The sequence below is a fragment of the Rhopilema esculentum genome, chromosome 7 (assembly GCF_057945365.1).
Source record: "Rhopilema esculentum isolate cy_ngs chromosome 7, ASM5794536v1, whole genome shotgun sequence".
NCBI lineage: Eukaryota > Metazoa > Cnidaria > Scyphozoa > Rhizostomeae > Rhizostomatidae > Rhopilema > Rhopilema esculentum.
In genome coordinates this window covers 1287860-1306107 of record NC_142821.1, presented here as the reverse complement: position 1 = coordinate 1306107, position 18248 = coordinate 1287860, and the positions used below count along the sequence as shown (strand labels likewise).

The window sequence follows — 18248 nt, the reverse complement described above, 5'->3', positions numbered from 1 at the left end:
GAGCAGAATCATTTTTTAGGCAGAAGTAGCAAGAAATGTAGGCTGCTATATTGTGAGAATTCGTATGCTAAATGACGATGTTTTGTTATTTCTCTGGCCTAAACCGGCACACAAAGTATATTTTCTAATGAACGAACTCTCAAAGACGTAAAAGAATGAGAAAGAGAGTATCAGCTGTTGCGTGAAAGTAAAACGCGATAAAGAATATTTTTGAGAATATAGGAAACGAAAAATCGGGAGATTTTTTCTTTGTAAGAATTTTCGAGAAAGGTAAAGGTCTGATTTAATCGATGATCCTGTGTTGCCAAGGCAGAGGTGGAACACTCGTTATAAAACTGTGAATATCTAGTATCCACCTTGCCAAAAAACATTATCAGGCCATCTAATTAGAAAATTTAAAATATAACAATATTTAAGATATTTTGACAAGCCAAGCTTGAGAGTTTGGTCAAGTCTGGAGTAGTTTTTATTAGAACCACTTAATTTCCGGAAATTTTTACAATCAGCTTTTGCAAAATAACAACCCAACTTTAAAAAATTGCTTAATCGTTATTTTCAGTTTATGTTAGTTCTTCTGTCTATACTCTAGTGTCTCTAATAGAATGGTAATAGAAGGGGGTGTTCATTCCGACCAATTTTCAATAGAAGGGGGTGCTAATAGAAGGGGATGTTCATGTCGGCAATCCTTCTTTGAAATCAAAGTACCTTTTAGAATATACTGTCAAAATTTGGTTTCAGTTTCTTGCATAATTTGAGAGAAAATTGCAATCATACAAAGTTAAATCCAATTTACAGCTTTTGACTTCCAAGTCAAAAATCATCGGTTTCCTTTGTAAGATTGAGATTTTACAAGAAACTATGGAAAAAAACGAATAATGAAAATCAAATGACTTGATTTGTAAAATTTAATAGAAGGGGGGTGCTAATAAGCGACGGGGAAGGGTAAATTCTTCTGAAATTAATACACGGGGGGGGGGGGCTTCAATTAACACTAGAGAAACCTTATTTTCACGTTTTATTGCTAAACTGTGTTTCATTATTTCTTTTCTCCTTCTTATTTTCGTTCCTCATTTAGTGTAAAAAAATTTAACTACTCGCTGCACTAAAAAGGTTATTCTAAACCTTTGCAAGACCTTTCCGTTCAATGTTCTCACCGCCAACCACGACGATTGCTTTTACTAACCCATCCACAATATTAACATTTCCTTTTAAACGAATGTGGCAACCTTACCAAAAGTATTTTATGAGAAACTGTCTTCAAATAAACAATTTGAGATGACAAAGAAATAAAAAACTGTAGTAGACCAGGCGGAGAATTAGGGTTAGGCAGTGCTGTTCATCGCTAGATTGTGGGACCCTATGTTGAAGTGATTATAAAACAAAACAAGATTACATCGCAATTCTCTTCAAAAAATTCAGAATAGAGCTGCAAGAATAACTACAAATAGTTCTTTCGATGCTCCTGCTGTCCCACTGCTCCAAAATCTTGGTTGGCCCTCAATTAAAGATCTTATCAAAAAAGAAACAGCAACGCTGACCCAAAGGCATTGAACTCTCTTGCTCCTCAATATTTAGGAGAACTTTTCAGCAAATGCTCAGAGGGCAGTGTTCGTAATCTTCGCTCTACTGAAACAAACTTGCAGGTACCTCTTTCAAGAACATGCACAGGCCAAAAAGCATTTTCATATCGCGGAGCAAAATTATGGAATGAGCTGAATAAGGAAACTAAATTGGCACCATCCCTTGCTACCTTTAAAAAATCCATATGAGAGGTACATTTTATTTCTACATTTAGTTCTGTTATGCTCTTTTTGATTTTAACTTATTGTACATTGTAATTCTCTTTAATTTAGGCTTTTCTGTTTTTGCACATGTCGATTTGTAAAACAGTTATTTTTTTATTACTGAAATCTGTAAACCTGTATAAATATTTAAAAATGAAATGAAATGAAATATTGCAGTTGTTTATATTTTTGAGCCTACTATAAATCAATTACTTGATTCACAACAGAATGCAACAATATCCTTGTCAACAAGAATTGGAATTCTTCATTTCTTTTGCTTTTAAAAACCCTGGTTTCAACTGAGGCTTCACAATTTTTACATGAACCATGAACTGATAATGTTACTGATAAAAATGAATGGATGTTATAACCTTTTATTACATGGCAACTAACTGGCAGTAGCGGCACCACAGGGTGAGCTGGGTTGGACATGGACATGAACATTCTAATTTCTCGAATTCTGTTTCGAACCTTGGAGGGAGGGTGTTCAGATCGATTTTGACTTTCGTATTTGCAAAAAAGCCCCGTTACAAAAAATGCTAGTTGAGAAAGTTGCTTTTCCAAAAGTTTTGAAATAGATAAAAATACTGAAAAGGTGTTGCTCATGTTTTCTGAGATTCTGAAGAGGGATGCTAAAAAACTTTTTTGTCCACCCCAGTTTTTTCTGGCTGGCGTCACCAGTGCTAACTGGCATAAGATGAAAGGATTTATATTTGAAACAGTTTGCATTGTTAGGCAAATTTTTCAATCATAAACAAGGGATCAAAAAGGGACCAATTCTTAGAGACACCTTCCTTTCTAATGTAACAAAGTGCTATGAAACGAAAAAGTTTATCACAACTAACTGATGCAGTGATCAACAAGAAATATACATGAACCAAATGCATAAGAGCTTTAAAATGTATTCAAATTGAATGGAGTTCTGAGAAGACACGAAAACTATACATTTTTATATTTATACTATTCAGATGTGTTTAAATCTATTAATTAGTTTACCAAAAAAATAGAACAAGAATTTGATTTTAAATAATTTATTTTGAAATAACCCTTTAAACTAATTCGAGATTTTACCAAACTACAAAGATAAAGGAAAACAGTCTACCTAATAAATGTTGAAAAAGTCTTTAAGAAGCCTTCTGCTGTTATTGCTCCGCTTGGCCTTTTCTTTCTTCAATTCCTTTTATGATTGCGATCTCTTTTGCCTCCTTCTTCTTGTTTCTTGCTTCAAATTCAAATCTAATGGAAGAAGCAAATATTGGAATAAAAAATTATATTCCAAACAAGAGTTTGAAGTTTTTGGCATACATGTGGAATTGGTGGAGTGGAAAAAATGGAATGCAATCTCATCATTGATTTAAGCAGCTACCTTAATGGCTCAAATAAGCACCCAGGCGCTTACTTAATTTTGAGGCTCCAGGGTGGGCGCTTATTCGAGGGAGGCGCCTAATAGAGGGGGCACTTATTTAAAAAGTAGATTTGGGTGCAAATCTCCTGTTTCTCTAATTGGATGATACAATTTATGTTTTTGTGCTGCATGTCTTAATGGCAGTGGTAGCTGGCACGAAAATAAGATGGTACTAAAAAAGCAAAAGAATTTAGCAAAGTGAACTAGCTACAAGAAGATAGGTGCAGGGGCGTGGTCCCTGGAAAATATTTATTTTTATAGCTGATAGTATGGCCAAATTATCTTTCTATGGCGGGTCAGAAGTTTTCATACAATGGGGTCAAATGGCCTTCCAGCATTTTATCACTAGAAAGAGGAATCTAGTACTGCAAAAGATTTTTTCATTGTTGGATTGTCAAAAAACAAACGGTTTTACTCTCATGGTATTAGAATTAATGGGCTAATACCTTGCGGTTCCATTACTGGACAACAAACCACTGTATCAAAATACAAGTTTTTTTGCTTAGTTTGCCCCAGCCATCATCCATGTTTATTTTGTAGGACCCATATTTCACCCAAAACTAGTTGGAAGAGCTACATTACTACAGGGACATCAGTGTCTGGTAAGGGGCAGTTGGGGCCAGTGCCTTCAAATTATTTCACAACATATGGTATTGCCAAAAGCTATTCCAAACCATCATACCAAAAAAGTCTTTTTTCCACCCTCCCGTAATCAAACCATATAAGCTCCATCCCTGTTAAATAGTTTTACCATCTTGAATGGGGGCCTTCTTATGTCTCAATTTCAGCATGCTAATACCAATGTTTTTCTATTCCCAACCATCCCTGGCAGTCACTTCTTACACCACCATGGTTTCAATCAACACCTATATTCTTCTTCTATATTTCCAATGCTATTTTTTCCATAGATAAACATGAAAATTTAAGTTCTCACTTACTTATTTCTAATAATACGCTCCACAATATCTGCAGTTGTCAGTGGATTTTCACTGTCAATAGTTTGAAATGTGCCCATTTCCTTTGCAACTTCATAGGGATCTCTACCAAGTTTGTCTGCAGACACATTTGTATTTCCATGTACAACAACATCGATCTATGCCAAAGGAAAACAATACCATTGACTCATAATGTAATGTCAAATGGGATTCCGTGAAAAAGTTATCAGACGACAACTAACAACTCCAGGACAAGAATATTTGTTTCACAAAACAAAGGTTATTCAAGTAAACTTTGGTAAACAATTACACCAAAACCTAATAAAGATAACAAGATTCTTATCTAAATGTAGCATCTTTTATTGCAACTCATTGCAAATACTACATAAACTACAAAGATTTAAAGTTGGCTCATTGAAACAATTTCTTTTGCATTTTTATCCAAGCAGTGGAAGTGCAAAAACAACAAACAGACCCAATGTAAAAAACAGACCCCTGCTAGCTATTGTGCACAAGGGGAGTGCCCCAATTCCATTGTCAACAAAGCGGGTGAGCCAACCTATATTTGTTGACAAATTCAAAAATTTGCTGACTAGTACCGTTAAATGGCAAAAGCTTCTTGTTTGTGTGATGAAATTGTGTACCATGCCCTGCCCAATGTGATAATGAGTAGTGGTAGGAGGGAAAAAAATTGTGGTCACATTGTTAAGTCTGTTATTAGTGGTAGTAAGTGGTAATAAGTAGTAGACTCTATTTGAAATGCAAATCATTTTTCCAAAAGTTGATGTTTAAAAAGGGCATTAGTATGAATAAATCATGTATAGAAGAAAATAATACAACACAAATGAGGATGTAGGAAGAATTACAAGACACAAAGTTCTTAAATATCTATTAATAGAATGGAGACTGTGCAAACATAGAATAAATATAAATATATCATATAAACATATATATACCTTGAATTGCTTTATAAGATCTTTCTCCACATAATAAGGAGCACCAATAATGACCTGGTTAACAAATTTGCAAGCCAAAACACTCAAAACCCGTTCATGCAAATTCATGATTGGGTAGTTGCTGCCTTTATAACGATTCACTTCCGTGTCTGTATGGAGTCCGACTATAAGATAGTCACCAAGCTTTTTTGCTTGTTCAAGAAAGTCAAGTAGCCCAACATGGAACAGGTCAAATGCTCCAGGGGCATAAACAATCTTCTCCCCTGGTCGAGGCTCAACACCATCAGAAAATTGAACAATTTTGTTTGATGTGGGCAGGAAATGAGACACACCGGTGTATGGACTTGGGCTGGATGCGTCACTGCTTGAACTTAGACTTTTCAACATACGTGGATCAACACTACAGATTGGAGTGCCATGGTCAAAGTGCTCTTTGGTCATCAACAACATACGCCCAACCAAATTAGTTGTGGAAACACCTTCAGTACGCCTGCACTCTTTGTACCTTCCAGCATTTTTGACAATTTCATATGTGTCAGTTCCATCTGCTGTGGTGGTTATATCATCCCCGTGAACACAGAAATCACAGCCATTCTTATCCATGACATCAAGCTGAGTCACATAAGGGGCTCCTTCTACGATCTCATCAACCCATTTTATTCCCCTGACCATCTTATATCTCTCCTGTTCATTGAAAACGGGCGGGCCTTTGTTTTTTGCTACCTAAAAGAAAGCATAGTTCATGTAAAAGAAGGCTGATGGGATTAACATCGAGAGAAACATGTGTATGCTGACGGTGTATGCCCAAAGAAAAACCAACTTTTTTGACAGGAAAATTAAAGACTGGCGGTTAAAGATTACGGGTATCGATTAACGGTGATGACAAGAGCCAGCAAAGGTACACAATCTCACCTCATCGTCGCTATGAACACCGACTATAAGATAGTCTCCCATGGCCTTTGCCTGGCGAAGTTGATTCGCATGTCCAAAGTGAACCATATCGTAACACCCATCGCACCAAACTCGCACATACTTTTTCCTTTTACTTGCAACACCATTTGCCTCATCCCCCATGTTGACTTTCAAGTTGTGATATTTTACAAAAGGCAAAGATCACAACTTTGACTCCTCCCAACAAATTGGCTAGGCCATGTGGCAATAACAGAACATACGAGTTAGTGCCTAGACTCCTCAATCGAACCACCTCATTTGATTATCATTTGATAACAACACTGCAGCTGCCAACAACCAGTTGCCAAAGACTACCGTTCATGCAGCAATCACTGTTTCCAATATGGTTGAAATTACTATTATTTAGAAATAATTTCATCGTTGTTGCAATGTTGCCTTGCTATGGCTGTTCTGTTTTCATTCGCATTTGCCTTCTTTTGGAAATAGGTGGTCACCACCAGGGGATTTTTGCCTCTTTGTATTTCGAAATTCGCAATTCACTATTTGATAGCATTTTCTTCAGGGGTACCAACCACGTAGCTGTAGGTGTCGGCTAGGGGGGCAAACTCGAGCAAGAACCATACCTGGGGGGGGGGGCAGGCTTTAAAACAGGAAAACAGATACATAACAAACAGATATATTTGGACAAAATCAAGGTCATGGTGTAGTGACTCTATTTAGGCCTGTTTACATCAATTTTTCCTTCTCATTCATTCCATCATTTTCCCACATTCTCACATCGCAGCACAGGCATCCTCTACGTCACTCTCATTTCACGCATTCGCTAATCCCTATTGTTTACATAATCTTTGCCACGCTATTCAATTTACTCATCACCTTCACTCGCCCTTCCTATCCTTTGTTTTCCTTACATCATTCGTGTTAATTTTAGATATTCATTTCTGTATATAAGCATGTTAATTTTTATGTAAGTCAGTTCAGTTCAGAGTTCAGTTACAATCAAGCAAACACTGTCTCTCTCTCTGGCTCCGTGTTCTCTGCACGTAAAATAAGACTCGCTTGGTTTGGAAATGACACGATAGTCAAGGATGGATTTATTTAGTGATGGCATTGATCGCTGTTCCGATGTACACTAAAATGGTGACCACGACGTGACCGACATGGTTAAAAACAACATCCTTCGACGTTATTTTCAACCCAACTCAACGCAACAGAATTTGTCAGCTACATTCACTCACTCAACTGGATTGTCACACACTCGAGCTCAGCTAGACAACACAGCACTCGGACACAAGTGTCTCTATTCGCCTCACATCCTCGGCAGCTCCACGGCACTCTCCGGTGCTCGGCAGTGTCTCACGCTCTTCGCAGGTTCTTGGTTACCCTACTCATAAAACCTTGGCATCAACGCACTCGACTCACTGCAGTGCCCTCGCATCCCGGTTCCTGGTCATCCGACTCACAAAACCTTGGCAAAACAACTCTACCGGTTCTTGGTCACCCGACTCACAAAACCTTGGCAATTCACTCATCGCAGGTTCCTGGAAAACCTATTCACAAAACCTTGCTCAACATCGGACTACGTCGCAAATTCAAGGCAATTTTCATCGCTGCTTGCAGACCCTCGCATGGTACACGAAAGCAAGTCAACGAACAAATTGATATTCGAACATTTAAGTATCTTTAATTCGTAATATTCTATATCTTTAATTGTTTGTACCTAGCCGCATATTACAATTTATCGAATCCTTCGCTATCGCTTGCCTTCTAGGAGGGGAGCTATGTAGTGACTCTATTTAGGCCTGTTTACATCAATTTTTCCTTCTCATTCATTCCATCATTTTCCCACATTCTCACATCGCAGCACAGGCATCCTCTACGTCACTCTCATTTCACGCATTCGCTAATCCCTATTGTTTACATAATCTTTGCCACGCTATTCAATTTACTCATCACCTTCACTCGCCCTTCCTATCCTTTGTTTTCCTTACATCATTCGTGTTAATTTTAGATATTCATTTCTGTATATAAGCATGTTAATTTTTATGTAAGTCAGTTCAGTTCAGAGTTCAGTTACAATCAAGCAAACACTGTCTCTCTCTCTGGCTCCGTGTTCTCTGCACGTAAAATAAGACTCGCTTGGTTTGGAAATGACACGATAGTCAAGGATGGATTTATTTAGTGATGGCATTGATCGCCGTTCCGATGTACACTAAAATGGAATTATTAATATGCCAAATTTTCAAAATATTATTGCGAAAAACTGTAGCCAGAGGGGGCAAGCTGTTGTCAAAATTTTCATTTGGGGGCACAGCCCCCCGTGCCCCCTGCAGCTACGTGGCTGAGGAGTACACGTCTCCCCCAAAGGACCGTGCAGCTTAAACGTTTTGGGGGGCTAAACACACTAAAACCAAGAGCAAGGAGACTTCTGTATGGTTTTAAGCACATTTTGAAAATCATTGGGGGCTAAAGCCCCCATAGCACTCCCGTTTCCATGGCACCTGTCTGTTTCCCCCAAATTTTCATTCAACTGGTCCATTCTGAGATACTTTTTTACAAAGAAGGAATTTTGTCATAGTTTTATGGAATGGATTTTGCAGACCGGTCAACCTAAAATTTTCAAAACCTGGAGATTTCAGATTATTTGTTGAGAAAAACAGGGAGATCCTGGAATTTGTTAAATTTATAAACATAATAATTTTGATCAGAACAGTGACATTTGGCAAAACAGTTGATAAAATAAGGGTAAAAATGATTCTTCAGATACACTACTGCAACAAAAGTATTGCACAACCTCAAAGGAGAGGAAATGGCGCATGAATTATCGAAAGCTATTATTATGCAAATTATTTGAGTTTTAAGTGGCGAATAGGAATGGATCGGGAGTAAAACGAAGACCAATAAAAACTTAAATCTAGTTAGAACATTCATCTAAAAAATTACAATAACGAACGCCCTTTAACAGTTTCAAAATTCGATATTTCGAAGGGGGACTGCAAAATGGTCTATTTTCCTTATAGCAAGATACAATTATAAATATACAATAAATTGCTTACTAACGATCAAAATAACGAAAGAAAGAATGTTATAAGGGCAAATGGATTCGTAAATAAATATGCCCATTACTATTTTGGAATTGAAAAAAAACGGTTACAAAACTGAAATCTGGAAAGGCAGCTGGAATAGATACGCTTACTGATGAAATCTTCAAAAGTTTATTGTTTTCCAGAATAATTTTCATAAAATTTTCAAGAGTGGTAGTTTTCCTGAGGAAGGGGCAATAAGCATTCTTGTTCTTCTCCTCAAAGGTCGCGATAAGTCTAATCTTGATAACTACAGATGAATAACTTAACTCGACATTTTTGGTAAAATCTTCCTGGGGCTCTATTAGAAAGATTACAAAGAGTTTCTACAAATTTTGACATTCTGTGTGAAAATCAAGGCGCCACCAAACCAGTGACTATATATTTACTCTACACGTACTTAAATTTTTTTTAGAAAATCTAAAAAGTCCCCTTTATATATTTGCTTCGTTGACTTTCAAAATACTTTTGATTTGATTGATCATAAAATGCTGCTGCAAAAGCTTATGTCATGTGGACTTCAGGGAAACTTTCCAAATATAACATCTCCATTTTATTCTAAAGTTAAATCATGTGCTAGAGGCAACGAGGGGCTTACTGACTTCTTTAGCTGTTCAAGGGAGGTAAGACAAGGCTGTCTGCTCAGTCCAATGCTTTTTGCTCTCTTTCTGAATGATTTAAATAAAGCTATTAGTCCGGTTTCTACATGTGTTTGTTTAGATGATGTAAATATTTGTACATTATTGTAAGCTGATGATTTGATTTCGATTTCGGATAGTGCTAATGGATTGAAGGACTGAAGTACTCGCTTTACCAAAAATTCAACATGGCGGTCATGTTGACAAAACTACAGTTAGATAAAGAATTTAGATATAGCTAAGTTTTTTATTAGATTAAGTAGCCTTAGTTCTGATCGTTATGCCAAGAAGGCGTTGGAAGTGTTAATAAAAGATGCGAACTTGGGGATAAAAACTGGGTATCAAATGCTAGGGATCTAATTCCTTTTATGAAATTGACGATAACGATAGTAAATTTAAGATTAAATCCAAAATCATGGACAAATTTGCGTCCAAACTTATGGAAAAACGAAAAAGTAATATTAGAAATGAGATAAAACTATGTATCAAATTTGACTTTAAAAGACAAGTTTGTCTGGTTAATGAATCAAGAAAGAAGCCAATGAACTAACCATGGTCTTACCAAAAATATCAATCTTGCATTCCGTAAACGCGAAAGCTATTTGTGAGCAATAAAAACAGCCCCATAGAAGTATTATCTATCTGTTCGAAAATTGATTGTTGGCGTCTTTAACATATATTATTGTATGTTATTGATATTTTGTTTCGTTCTGTTATGTTCGTTGGATTAAGGGCCATCTCGGTCTATGTATCTATAAGGTGAAAATAATAATCATAGCATTTACATTTCATTTCACAGATGGTTTGAATGTCTAAACAAGCTGGTACCTGGCACCTAAAGCCCTTTTATAGGAATGGTTAAAAGAGTGCTTCATTCAGGCAATGCAATAACTTTCCACATAATCTAGATTGATTGAATGTCATTCGTCGTGAATTGCTACTGATACTATTTATTGTCTTTTCTTACGGAAACTTGTTTTTACTCTGTCATTACGATGGGCACTCTCAATTCTGTATTTGAAAGAAGATAATTTTTTGGTAAAATGTTAAAATTTCAAAAACCTTCACTTTTTAAATTCTTCCTCTTTAATTCTATGCCTAAAGCATTACAGTTTGCATAAATGTTAAGAGCATCTTCCCTAGTGTAAATATGCTTAGACAATTGTCGTTTATTTGATTTATTGAAGTTCTTTAATATTCTTGAAGACCAATGAAATACTTTGAAACAAAAAACTAATACAAAGTTGACTCATAAAAGAGTAATTGAAAATAAAGACAGTCCATTTCATTTTCAGAAAAAATTCATGCATTAAACATCAATGTTTCTTAAGTATTTGCACAAAATAGTGACAATAAAAATAAGACCATACTGACAGGAAAAGTGTTCAAATTTACATATGCTTAGAAAATAATTAAGCAACTTGAGGGATTTTTTAACAATACATTCTTCACTTTAATCCTAAAAGTAAAGAACCTGACACAAAAGGAGAAAGAATTTACTGCAAGAAGTTATCTCAGGATTTAAATCCAAAGCTGAGAAATGAATTTTTACAAAAAAATGGTCAAATTCTGAACTTTTAGACTGGAGAGAAAAGCAAAGATTAAAAAAGGCATTTAAATTTAACAGTGTATACTTTTTGGAGATTGGCATTTAGCAATCAATAAAGAAAACCTCTGGCATTGTTGATTTCATATTGAAATAAAAATATGGGAATGTGAGTAAATAATAATAGTCTGACACAAAAAGGTAAGACATGAGGTTATCTAGAATGCAACAAGCCTGTATAATTTGATTGGACTAGGATACAACAAGACAGGGCTGTAAAACAGCAACATGATAACCTGAATTTACTTATGATTAAGAATGACATTAGCTGTTTGTTCATACAGAAACACTTCTTTCATCAAGCTAAGTCTTGTGTAGTGAAGCTATGACTTGTGTTGTGACATAATCGAGGAATCAGGTTGTTTCAATGCCTCTGGTGGATCTGGTGGTTGTGACAGAGGTGTAAAATCAACTTCTTCAAACTGCCCATCTGAAATATGAAATATTAATGGGTAAATAACTAATGAGCTAAATAGCTAAGTTTTGATTATTACAAGTGACCATAAAAATGTAATTTACATACCAGCAAAGAGTGGGCATAATAAGAGTAATCCTGATAGGATATATTTTGGCAGATTGTTATGCACTAGCCTTCAAGAGAAATTGAGTTTTTCATTTGTCTTAGCAAAACCAAATCAAATAACAAGTACTTCTGTTAGCAGATTCTGAGCAACTTTTTGGAATGGATGAAAAAATGTAGGACAAATTCAAAGTGAGGATTTTCAAAAGTAGAAACTACTTTAACAGTGTCAATACAAACACTAATGCTATCTTCTTTCTACAGTGGCAATGAAAATAGCTATTCTAATGTAAAGTGGTTTTGGAACCAAGCAGAAAATAGTTCGAAATATTCTTATGATCATAATGAATTAGATGCTGAGTAGATTTGTCACCATAAGTAGAACTCTTGTGAAATGTAGCTGACAATACTAGCTTCACTCTCCATGGAAGTAATTCATATGAATTTTAAATTTTTAGCAAGCAGCAGAGCTACAGGGGAGAGGAATGTTTAATTTTTTTTACTAAAATTTGATTTTCAAAAATCCTTTGGTAAGGTAGTGAGATTCATGCATCTTTCGTGGAAAGGCAATCTAAGAGTAGCATACACAAAGAATCCAATGCATAGGTCTAGAAATATATTCACAACGATAAAAATGCCATTTTATTCATATTGTAAGCCAAAGAGATGGTTTACAGAGTCTAATATGGCTAAAAGAAAAACAATGCTGGGTTGTGAGTTTGTGGATTTGCAAAAATGTAGCTATACTTTTGCTAGAAATGCCTTTTGAGAGATAATTTGATTGACAAAATTAAGATTTCCCTCTTTTATCAGATGAAACATTTTAAGTTTTGTGCTGCCTATCTCTATGGTGCATCAATTAGATGCTTTAACAGTCCTTTTCGTTTAGCGCGTGCGATCGCACCCGCACACGCCTGCACACGCGCAAGTTAAATTGCGCGTGCTTTTGACCACACGCGCAAACAGGTGTTTTTGCAGTTTTCTGTTAAAGGGCCTCTCCAGCCAAATTTTGCACTTGCATTTTATTGGCAATTTTTATAAACAAGTTGAGCCTGCTGATCACGAATTCGTTATTTGTTTTTCGATATTTTTTTACAGTTTGTGAGATATAAGCTCTTGCATTTCGATAATTTAATTGAATTAACCGACAAAAATTTTTGGTTTGGTGACACTGTGACGCAATTTTGACGTCACAGTGTATTTCGGATAGTCTCGCCTCAAACCGAATCGAACGACGGCGATTCGCAAATTGAACACTGCAAGTGATGGTACTTTCAGTTCTGTTCCGCCAGCTTTTAGTTTGAGCATTTCAGACACAAATTCTGAAGCCTTGTTGTTCATCGTTTCTGGAGAACAACTAAAGTGACAATTTCGATTAATTATACGCGAGGGAAGATCTGGAACAGGAACTGGAGCTGGATGCAGTTATCAACGCGTGACCATGACTCCTTCACGCTTCGGTGGAAGATATACGAAATTCATGGCGAACGAGAGCCGCACATTGTGACGTCAGAATGTCACCAAACTGAATCGGCTTTTGTCGTTTTTTTTCTCGGAAAGGTGCAACTTTAAAGCCTTGCAACTTCTAAACTAATTGGAATTTTTCAAAAACAATGACTTTGTCATAATACACGCACCAGATGCTAACTTTTAAGTCATTAAAAAAAATTTTTTTTTGCTGGAGAGGCCCTTTAACATCAATTTCCCATGGTCTCATGATTGTTTATCCTTTCCCTTGTTACTTGATTCGCACTTTTGACCACAATATGATTTTTCCAATTTTCGGAAGTGATGTTTGGCTTTTGACTGAGTGCTCCATTCAACTTAGCGTCTCGTCTTTCAGCTAAGTCGCCATTAGCATGTTAAGTGTAATAACTGATTTCCTGTCAAAACGTAATTAGGCCCTGAAAGCAAGTAGCTATTGGAAACAATTTTTATTTGCTCTTGTAACTTTGGAGAGTTACGACGACTTTTAAAAGATGGCTGCTAAGGGCAACAAAATCTGTTACGTATTGATTAATTGAGTTTTGCTCTTGCACGTATTCGAGTGGCTTTTTCCTTTTACCAATTTTATCAGATTTGTACTTCAAATTTTCTTACAAGTGCGATCGCACGCGCAAATTTGTTTACATGTGCGATTTGCCACACACGCGTAATTTTGCTCACGAAAAGGACTGTTTATAGCAGACACACCTACTTACCAGTGAAAGCATAGTATTAGAATTACCAGTGAAAGCTTTATAGTATTAGAAGTAATTTGGTCATAAGTTTGGGCCTACATTACCAGGCAGCAAGCCACTATTTCAAAAGACAATTTTGCTGGCTATTTTGCCCCAGCCATCATTCAGGTGTATTTTGCAGGACCCAACAGTTCCCTCAAACTAGCTGGATACATTATGACCATGACTAAAATTCAACTTTGGGAAGAGCATTTTAAAAAGGGACATCAGTGTCTAGAGGTTTGTGGGAGCCTGTACCTTAAATAATTTCATAATATACTGTATTTTTCAAAAGCCATTTGAAACCCACCTATCGAAAAGGCCTTTTTGCAAACTCCCAAAATCGAAACACATACCAAAACAAAAGACATAAACATAAGCTTTATCCTCTAAAATAAACATAAACATCAGCTTAAACCTTGAGTTTGGGCCATCTTATTTCTAAATCTCAGCAGGTAACTTAAATATTTTTCTACTCCCAGATTTTTATTAAAATACTCTAAATGCATGAAAGATCAGTGATTTTTCACCAGTTCTCGGGTGTTTACATGTTACTTTTTGCATGACCTCTAAGTATAAATCCAGATACCTTCATTCTTGTAAGTGACAGCCAGAAGTGCCGGAGTCTGGGCTTTTGCTACTTGACTAGTAAGACCATAATCTGCCAACGTTTTATTGTCTTCCATTTCTCTGTTTTCTTGTAACAGCAATAGCCTTTGGTCTTCAGGTAGCTTTTTAGTGATGCCTTGGATCATTTTCTTAACTTCAAACACCGTTGTGGTCATTTTACCATCAAGAAACATGGTTAAGTTCTTCCTTTTCACTATAATAAATACCTCCTGCAAAAAGAAAATAAATAGTCAAATATTATTTTTAAACATATGCTGTTTTGAGGCCTGTTGCTAGCTAATGCTCAAGGGGCAGGCTATAAAATGTCCGGCAGTGCCAGGAGTGTGTTACATCAATTGTATTGAAGGTGAACATGCCTGTGTGGCTGTGTCAATTATTATTAATACTTTTCTCCTGGAATTCGCATACATTTTCATCACTAGCTCAATAGAATATAACCTTTTGGGCTTACTGATTTAAAACATTTCAACAATAAAAAAATAGGAAGTATTCTTACATGTTGTATGAACTACTAGCTTTGATGATAAAAATGAGCAGCAAACATGAGACGCAGAGCAGATGTAGGATACATCAATGCTTCAAGAGTATCTAGTTTGCTAGCACTGATATGAAATTTAATCAAAGTTATTATAGATTTTCAGATCTACTAACTTTAACCTTAAAAACAAACTATGAGTATAGTGCTCAATCACGTTCCTCGTGATCATCTACTACAGTATAAACAAAATAATTGCTGTTCAAATAGCTATTATTAAAAAACAAGGGCAAACAATTAGTTCCTTTTAAGTTTGACAGTTCATTTCTAGGACAAAGATCTAAAGAAATCAAGCAATTTAAATATCATTTTCAGGGGCTGGAAACTTTTTCCGAGTTTTGCAGAAGTTTCTGCAGGAAGTCTTACATTTTTTATTTTGCTGCCATGAAGAAAAATCTTTTTTCAAGCCCTGAAGGGGGATTTCCAAGTCCCATTTGCCGACAAAGTTGGTGAGCCATATTGTACTTGCCTACAAGTTTGTAAATTTGCCAACTAAGCACCCCTAAATGGCAAAAAATTCAAGGGGGTGTCATGCTCCACCTGCCCCCCTATAATGACAGGCCTGGCTTTTTTAAAAAAAATGAAGCAAACTGGTATACAGCATATCTTATAAACTAACAATCTTATTGTCTTTTGAACTTAAACTTGAAAGTTTCTTGAACCCCAGTATGGTTCATGATAAAACATTTGACTAATGTAACAAGTTAATTTAGACTTGAAGAAGTTAACATATGAATAAAATACACATCAATCTTGCAAATTTCATAAACTCACAAACTGAAAACTTGAACCTAACAATCCAAGACTGTTAAATTTGGAGTGCCCCTAGAAAATATATTTTTGTTTTTGTTGGGAAATAAGTGCATCTCGTTTAACAACAAGCTATCCACTCTTTTCCAGAAAAAGACCATTAATATCAGTTGCATGTGGTTATGTCACCAATTAGCTTTCTAGCCAAAGCAAAAGTCCAATGTTCAGGTATTATCTAGAGGTTTTAATTTTGCATGCATATTTCGGATTACATTAAGTATAAACATTTTTGGATACATTTTGGAAACATTAAATATAAATTTGAACAGTAAAAATTTGAAACAAAACTGCCATCCCATTTCTTTTCTTCCAATCTTTGGTTAAATTTTAGAAAAACTTATCTTTGACTCCCTTTATCAGCATCTTTATACGAACGGTTTTATTAAATCCAAATCAGTCAGGATTTTGCCCAGGCGACTCAACTGTTAACCATTTACTTTCAATTGTCAATTCCATTTTTATAGCACTTGATTATAATCCCACACTAGATGTCCGCTCTGTTTATCTCAACATTTCAAAGGACTTCGATCGGGTATGGCATCAAGGTCCTCTATATAAACTATGCTGAGGTGATGTCTCTGGTAAATTACTAACACTGTTGCAAAGCTCTCTCCACGACAGAAAACAGCTTACTGTTTTGAATGGCAAAGCATCTACATGACGTAATATTTCAGCTGGGGTTCAACAAGGTTCTACCTTGGGTCCTCTCTTCTTTCTTATCTATATCAATGACTTAAAGTGTAAGATAAAACTATTTGCCGATCACACATCTAATGAAGCTTTGCACCTCTTGGACATTGATCCTTACCCAAACCCTATCCTTATGCATGGAACACGCTGATAGGTGCGAAACTGCAATAGCCCCAACTTTTGTGATCACATATATGTACACAATTGTACAATAAACACTTGCATTTCAAGTGATGCATACTTCCTGCTTAATCTGTATAGGCTTTGGCATATCATAATTGCATACTTTTGGAACAAAGATTCCATTACTTTTTGCAATAAATTACAAAACACCAAAATAACCATTAGCTCATCATCGAATTTGATTCAAAAGATGAATAGGACTTTCGTTTTCACCGATCCGATGCAGTTAAAAGTTCCTTCATTTGTCAGACCATCTTAGAATGACAGCTTCCATCTAGCAACAGTTGAAGGTAACTTTTATTTGCAGTAAATGCTACTAGATTCTACAAAAATACCAAAGCAACTTTACCATTTCGCTTTACGACTTTGGTTCCTTCATCAAAAAGAAGATGGCCGTGTGACGGAGTAGAGGCTGCGAACAAAAACGAGGCACTTTATGTTTTGCTAAGTTCAATGGGTTTGTCAATGTTTCTATCAGTGTTTTTAAAAACTGTTACCATTACCAAGCGTAAAAAATTGGTACTTAATGAGTAAAAATTTTCTACATAAATCATGTTGATTGAAAGAATGGACCAGCAATCACATCATATGTTGTCTGTAGTAGGTGTAGGTATTATGCACCCTTTCTTTTTCACGAAAATTGTATATAACAGAATATTTAGGCTCAGAATCATCCAATTTTTAAAAATATTATAAAAGCTTTGCTCAGCCGCATCACGCATATTTCTTTTTCATTTCTCAGCAGTTGTCTTTTTGCGACGTTCATAAAAGAGAATTGCATGACCGATATTTCTCGTCTTTTCAAAAAGATATTTCTATTCGAGGGTGGGCGATGTTCCCCTGTGACCATATTACAATACTTTAAGAATGACTCCAGGCACACAACGAAAAATTCTTAATAATATCGAGATTGGATAAAGTTTAAAGTATTCCCATAGAAATGTGTACAAAGTCCTAGAATTAAATTGTGTCATCAAAAAACTGGATAATTAGTTATAAGCTACCCCCTATAGTAGTTGCTATAGCTTTGGAAAATTTTTCTACGCTTTTTAAACCAGTTTAAAATAAAGAAGATTTTATACTAAATGCTAAAATCAAAGGGAGGCACTTTGGTCTAAATTTTCTGATGAAATGAAGATACTTGTATTGAATATTTATTCTGTTTTAAGGCTATTGTAAAAGGTTCTTGATGGGATGCCTTGTAAATTCAGAATTAAGTCACATTTCAAATATAAACAGAACTGTCTGTTTTGTGACAAAAAATTAAAAAAAAAAGGTTAGAATATTCTCAGAAAACTCAATGAGAGCAAAATCGCTTTTTTCTTCCATCCAAACAGGGCAC

At 35.7% G+C, this 18248-nt stretch overlaps 2 protein-coding genes across 2 annotated transcripts; both read right to left on the bottom strand.

The window, feature by feature from the left end:
• Positions 1-2726: 2726 nt before the first annotated feature.
• LOC135683571 (ethanolamine-phosphate cytidylyltransferase) lies at positions 2727-6372 on the bottom strand. Its single transcript, XM_065198870.2, has 4 exons — positions 5993-6372; positions 5081-5803; positions 4128-4282; positions 2727-3020 (listed from the first exon to the last, which is right to left on the bottom strand). The coding sequence occupies exons 1-4, from the start codon at positions 6152-6154 to the stop codon at positions 2927-2929; spliced, it is 1134 nt and encodes a 377-aa protein (XP_065054942.1). The 5' UTR covers positions 6155-6372; the 3' UTR covers positions 2727-2926.
• Positions 6373-10983: 4611 nt separating this feature from the next.
• LOC135683573 (elongin-B) lies at positions 10984-17400 on the bottom strand. The gene is made up of 3 exons (XM_065198872.2): positions 17256-17400; positions 14648-14897; positions 10984-11749 (listed from the first exon to the last, which is right to left on the bottom strand). The coding sequence occupies exons 1-3, from the start codon at positions 17256-17258 to the stop codon at positions 11643-11645; spliced, it is 360 nt and encodes a 119-aa protein (XP_065054944.1). The 5' UTR covers positions 17259-17400; the 3' UTR covers positions 10984-11642.
• Between the last annotated feature and the right edge of the window lie 848 nt (positions 17401-18248).

Coding starts and splice junctions, on each gene's coding strand:
- LOC135683571 (XM_065198870.2), bottom strand. CDS start 6,154: ATGGGGGATGAGGCAAATGGTGTTGCAAGTAAAAGGAAAAAGTATGTG. Junction 4,283..5,080: donor ATCTTATAAAGCAATTCAAG/GTATATATATGT, acceptor CCTTTGGCATAG/ATCGATGTTGTTGTACATGG. Junction 3,021..4,127: donor GAGCGTATTATTAGAAATAA/GTAAGTGAGAAC, acceptor TTCTTCCATTAG/ATTTGAATTTGAAGCAAGAA.
- LOC135683573 (XM_065198872.2), bottom strand. Junction 11,750..14,647: donor TGTCACTTACAAGAATGAAG/GTATCTGGATTT, acceptor TTCATATTTCAG/ATGGGCAGTTTGAAGAAGTT.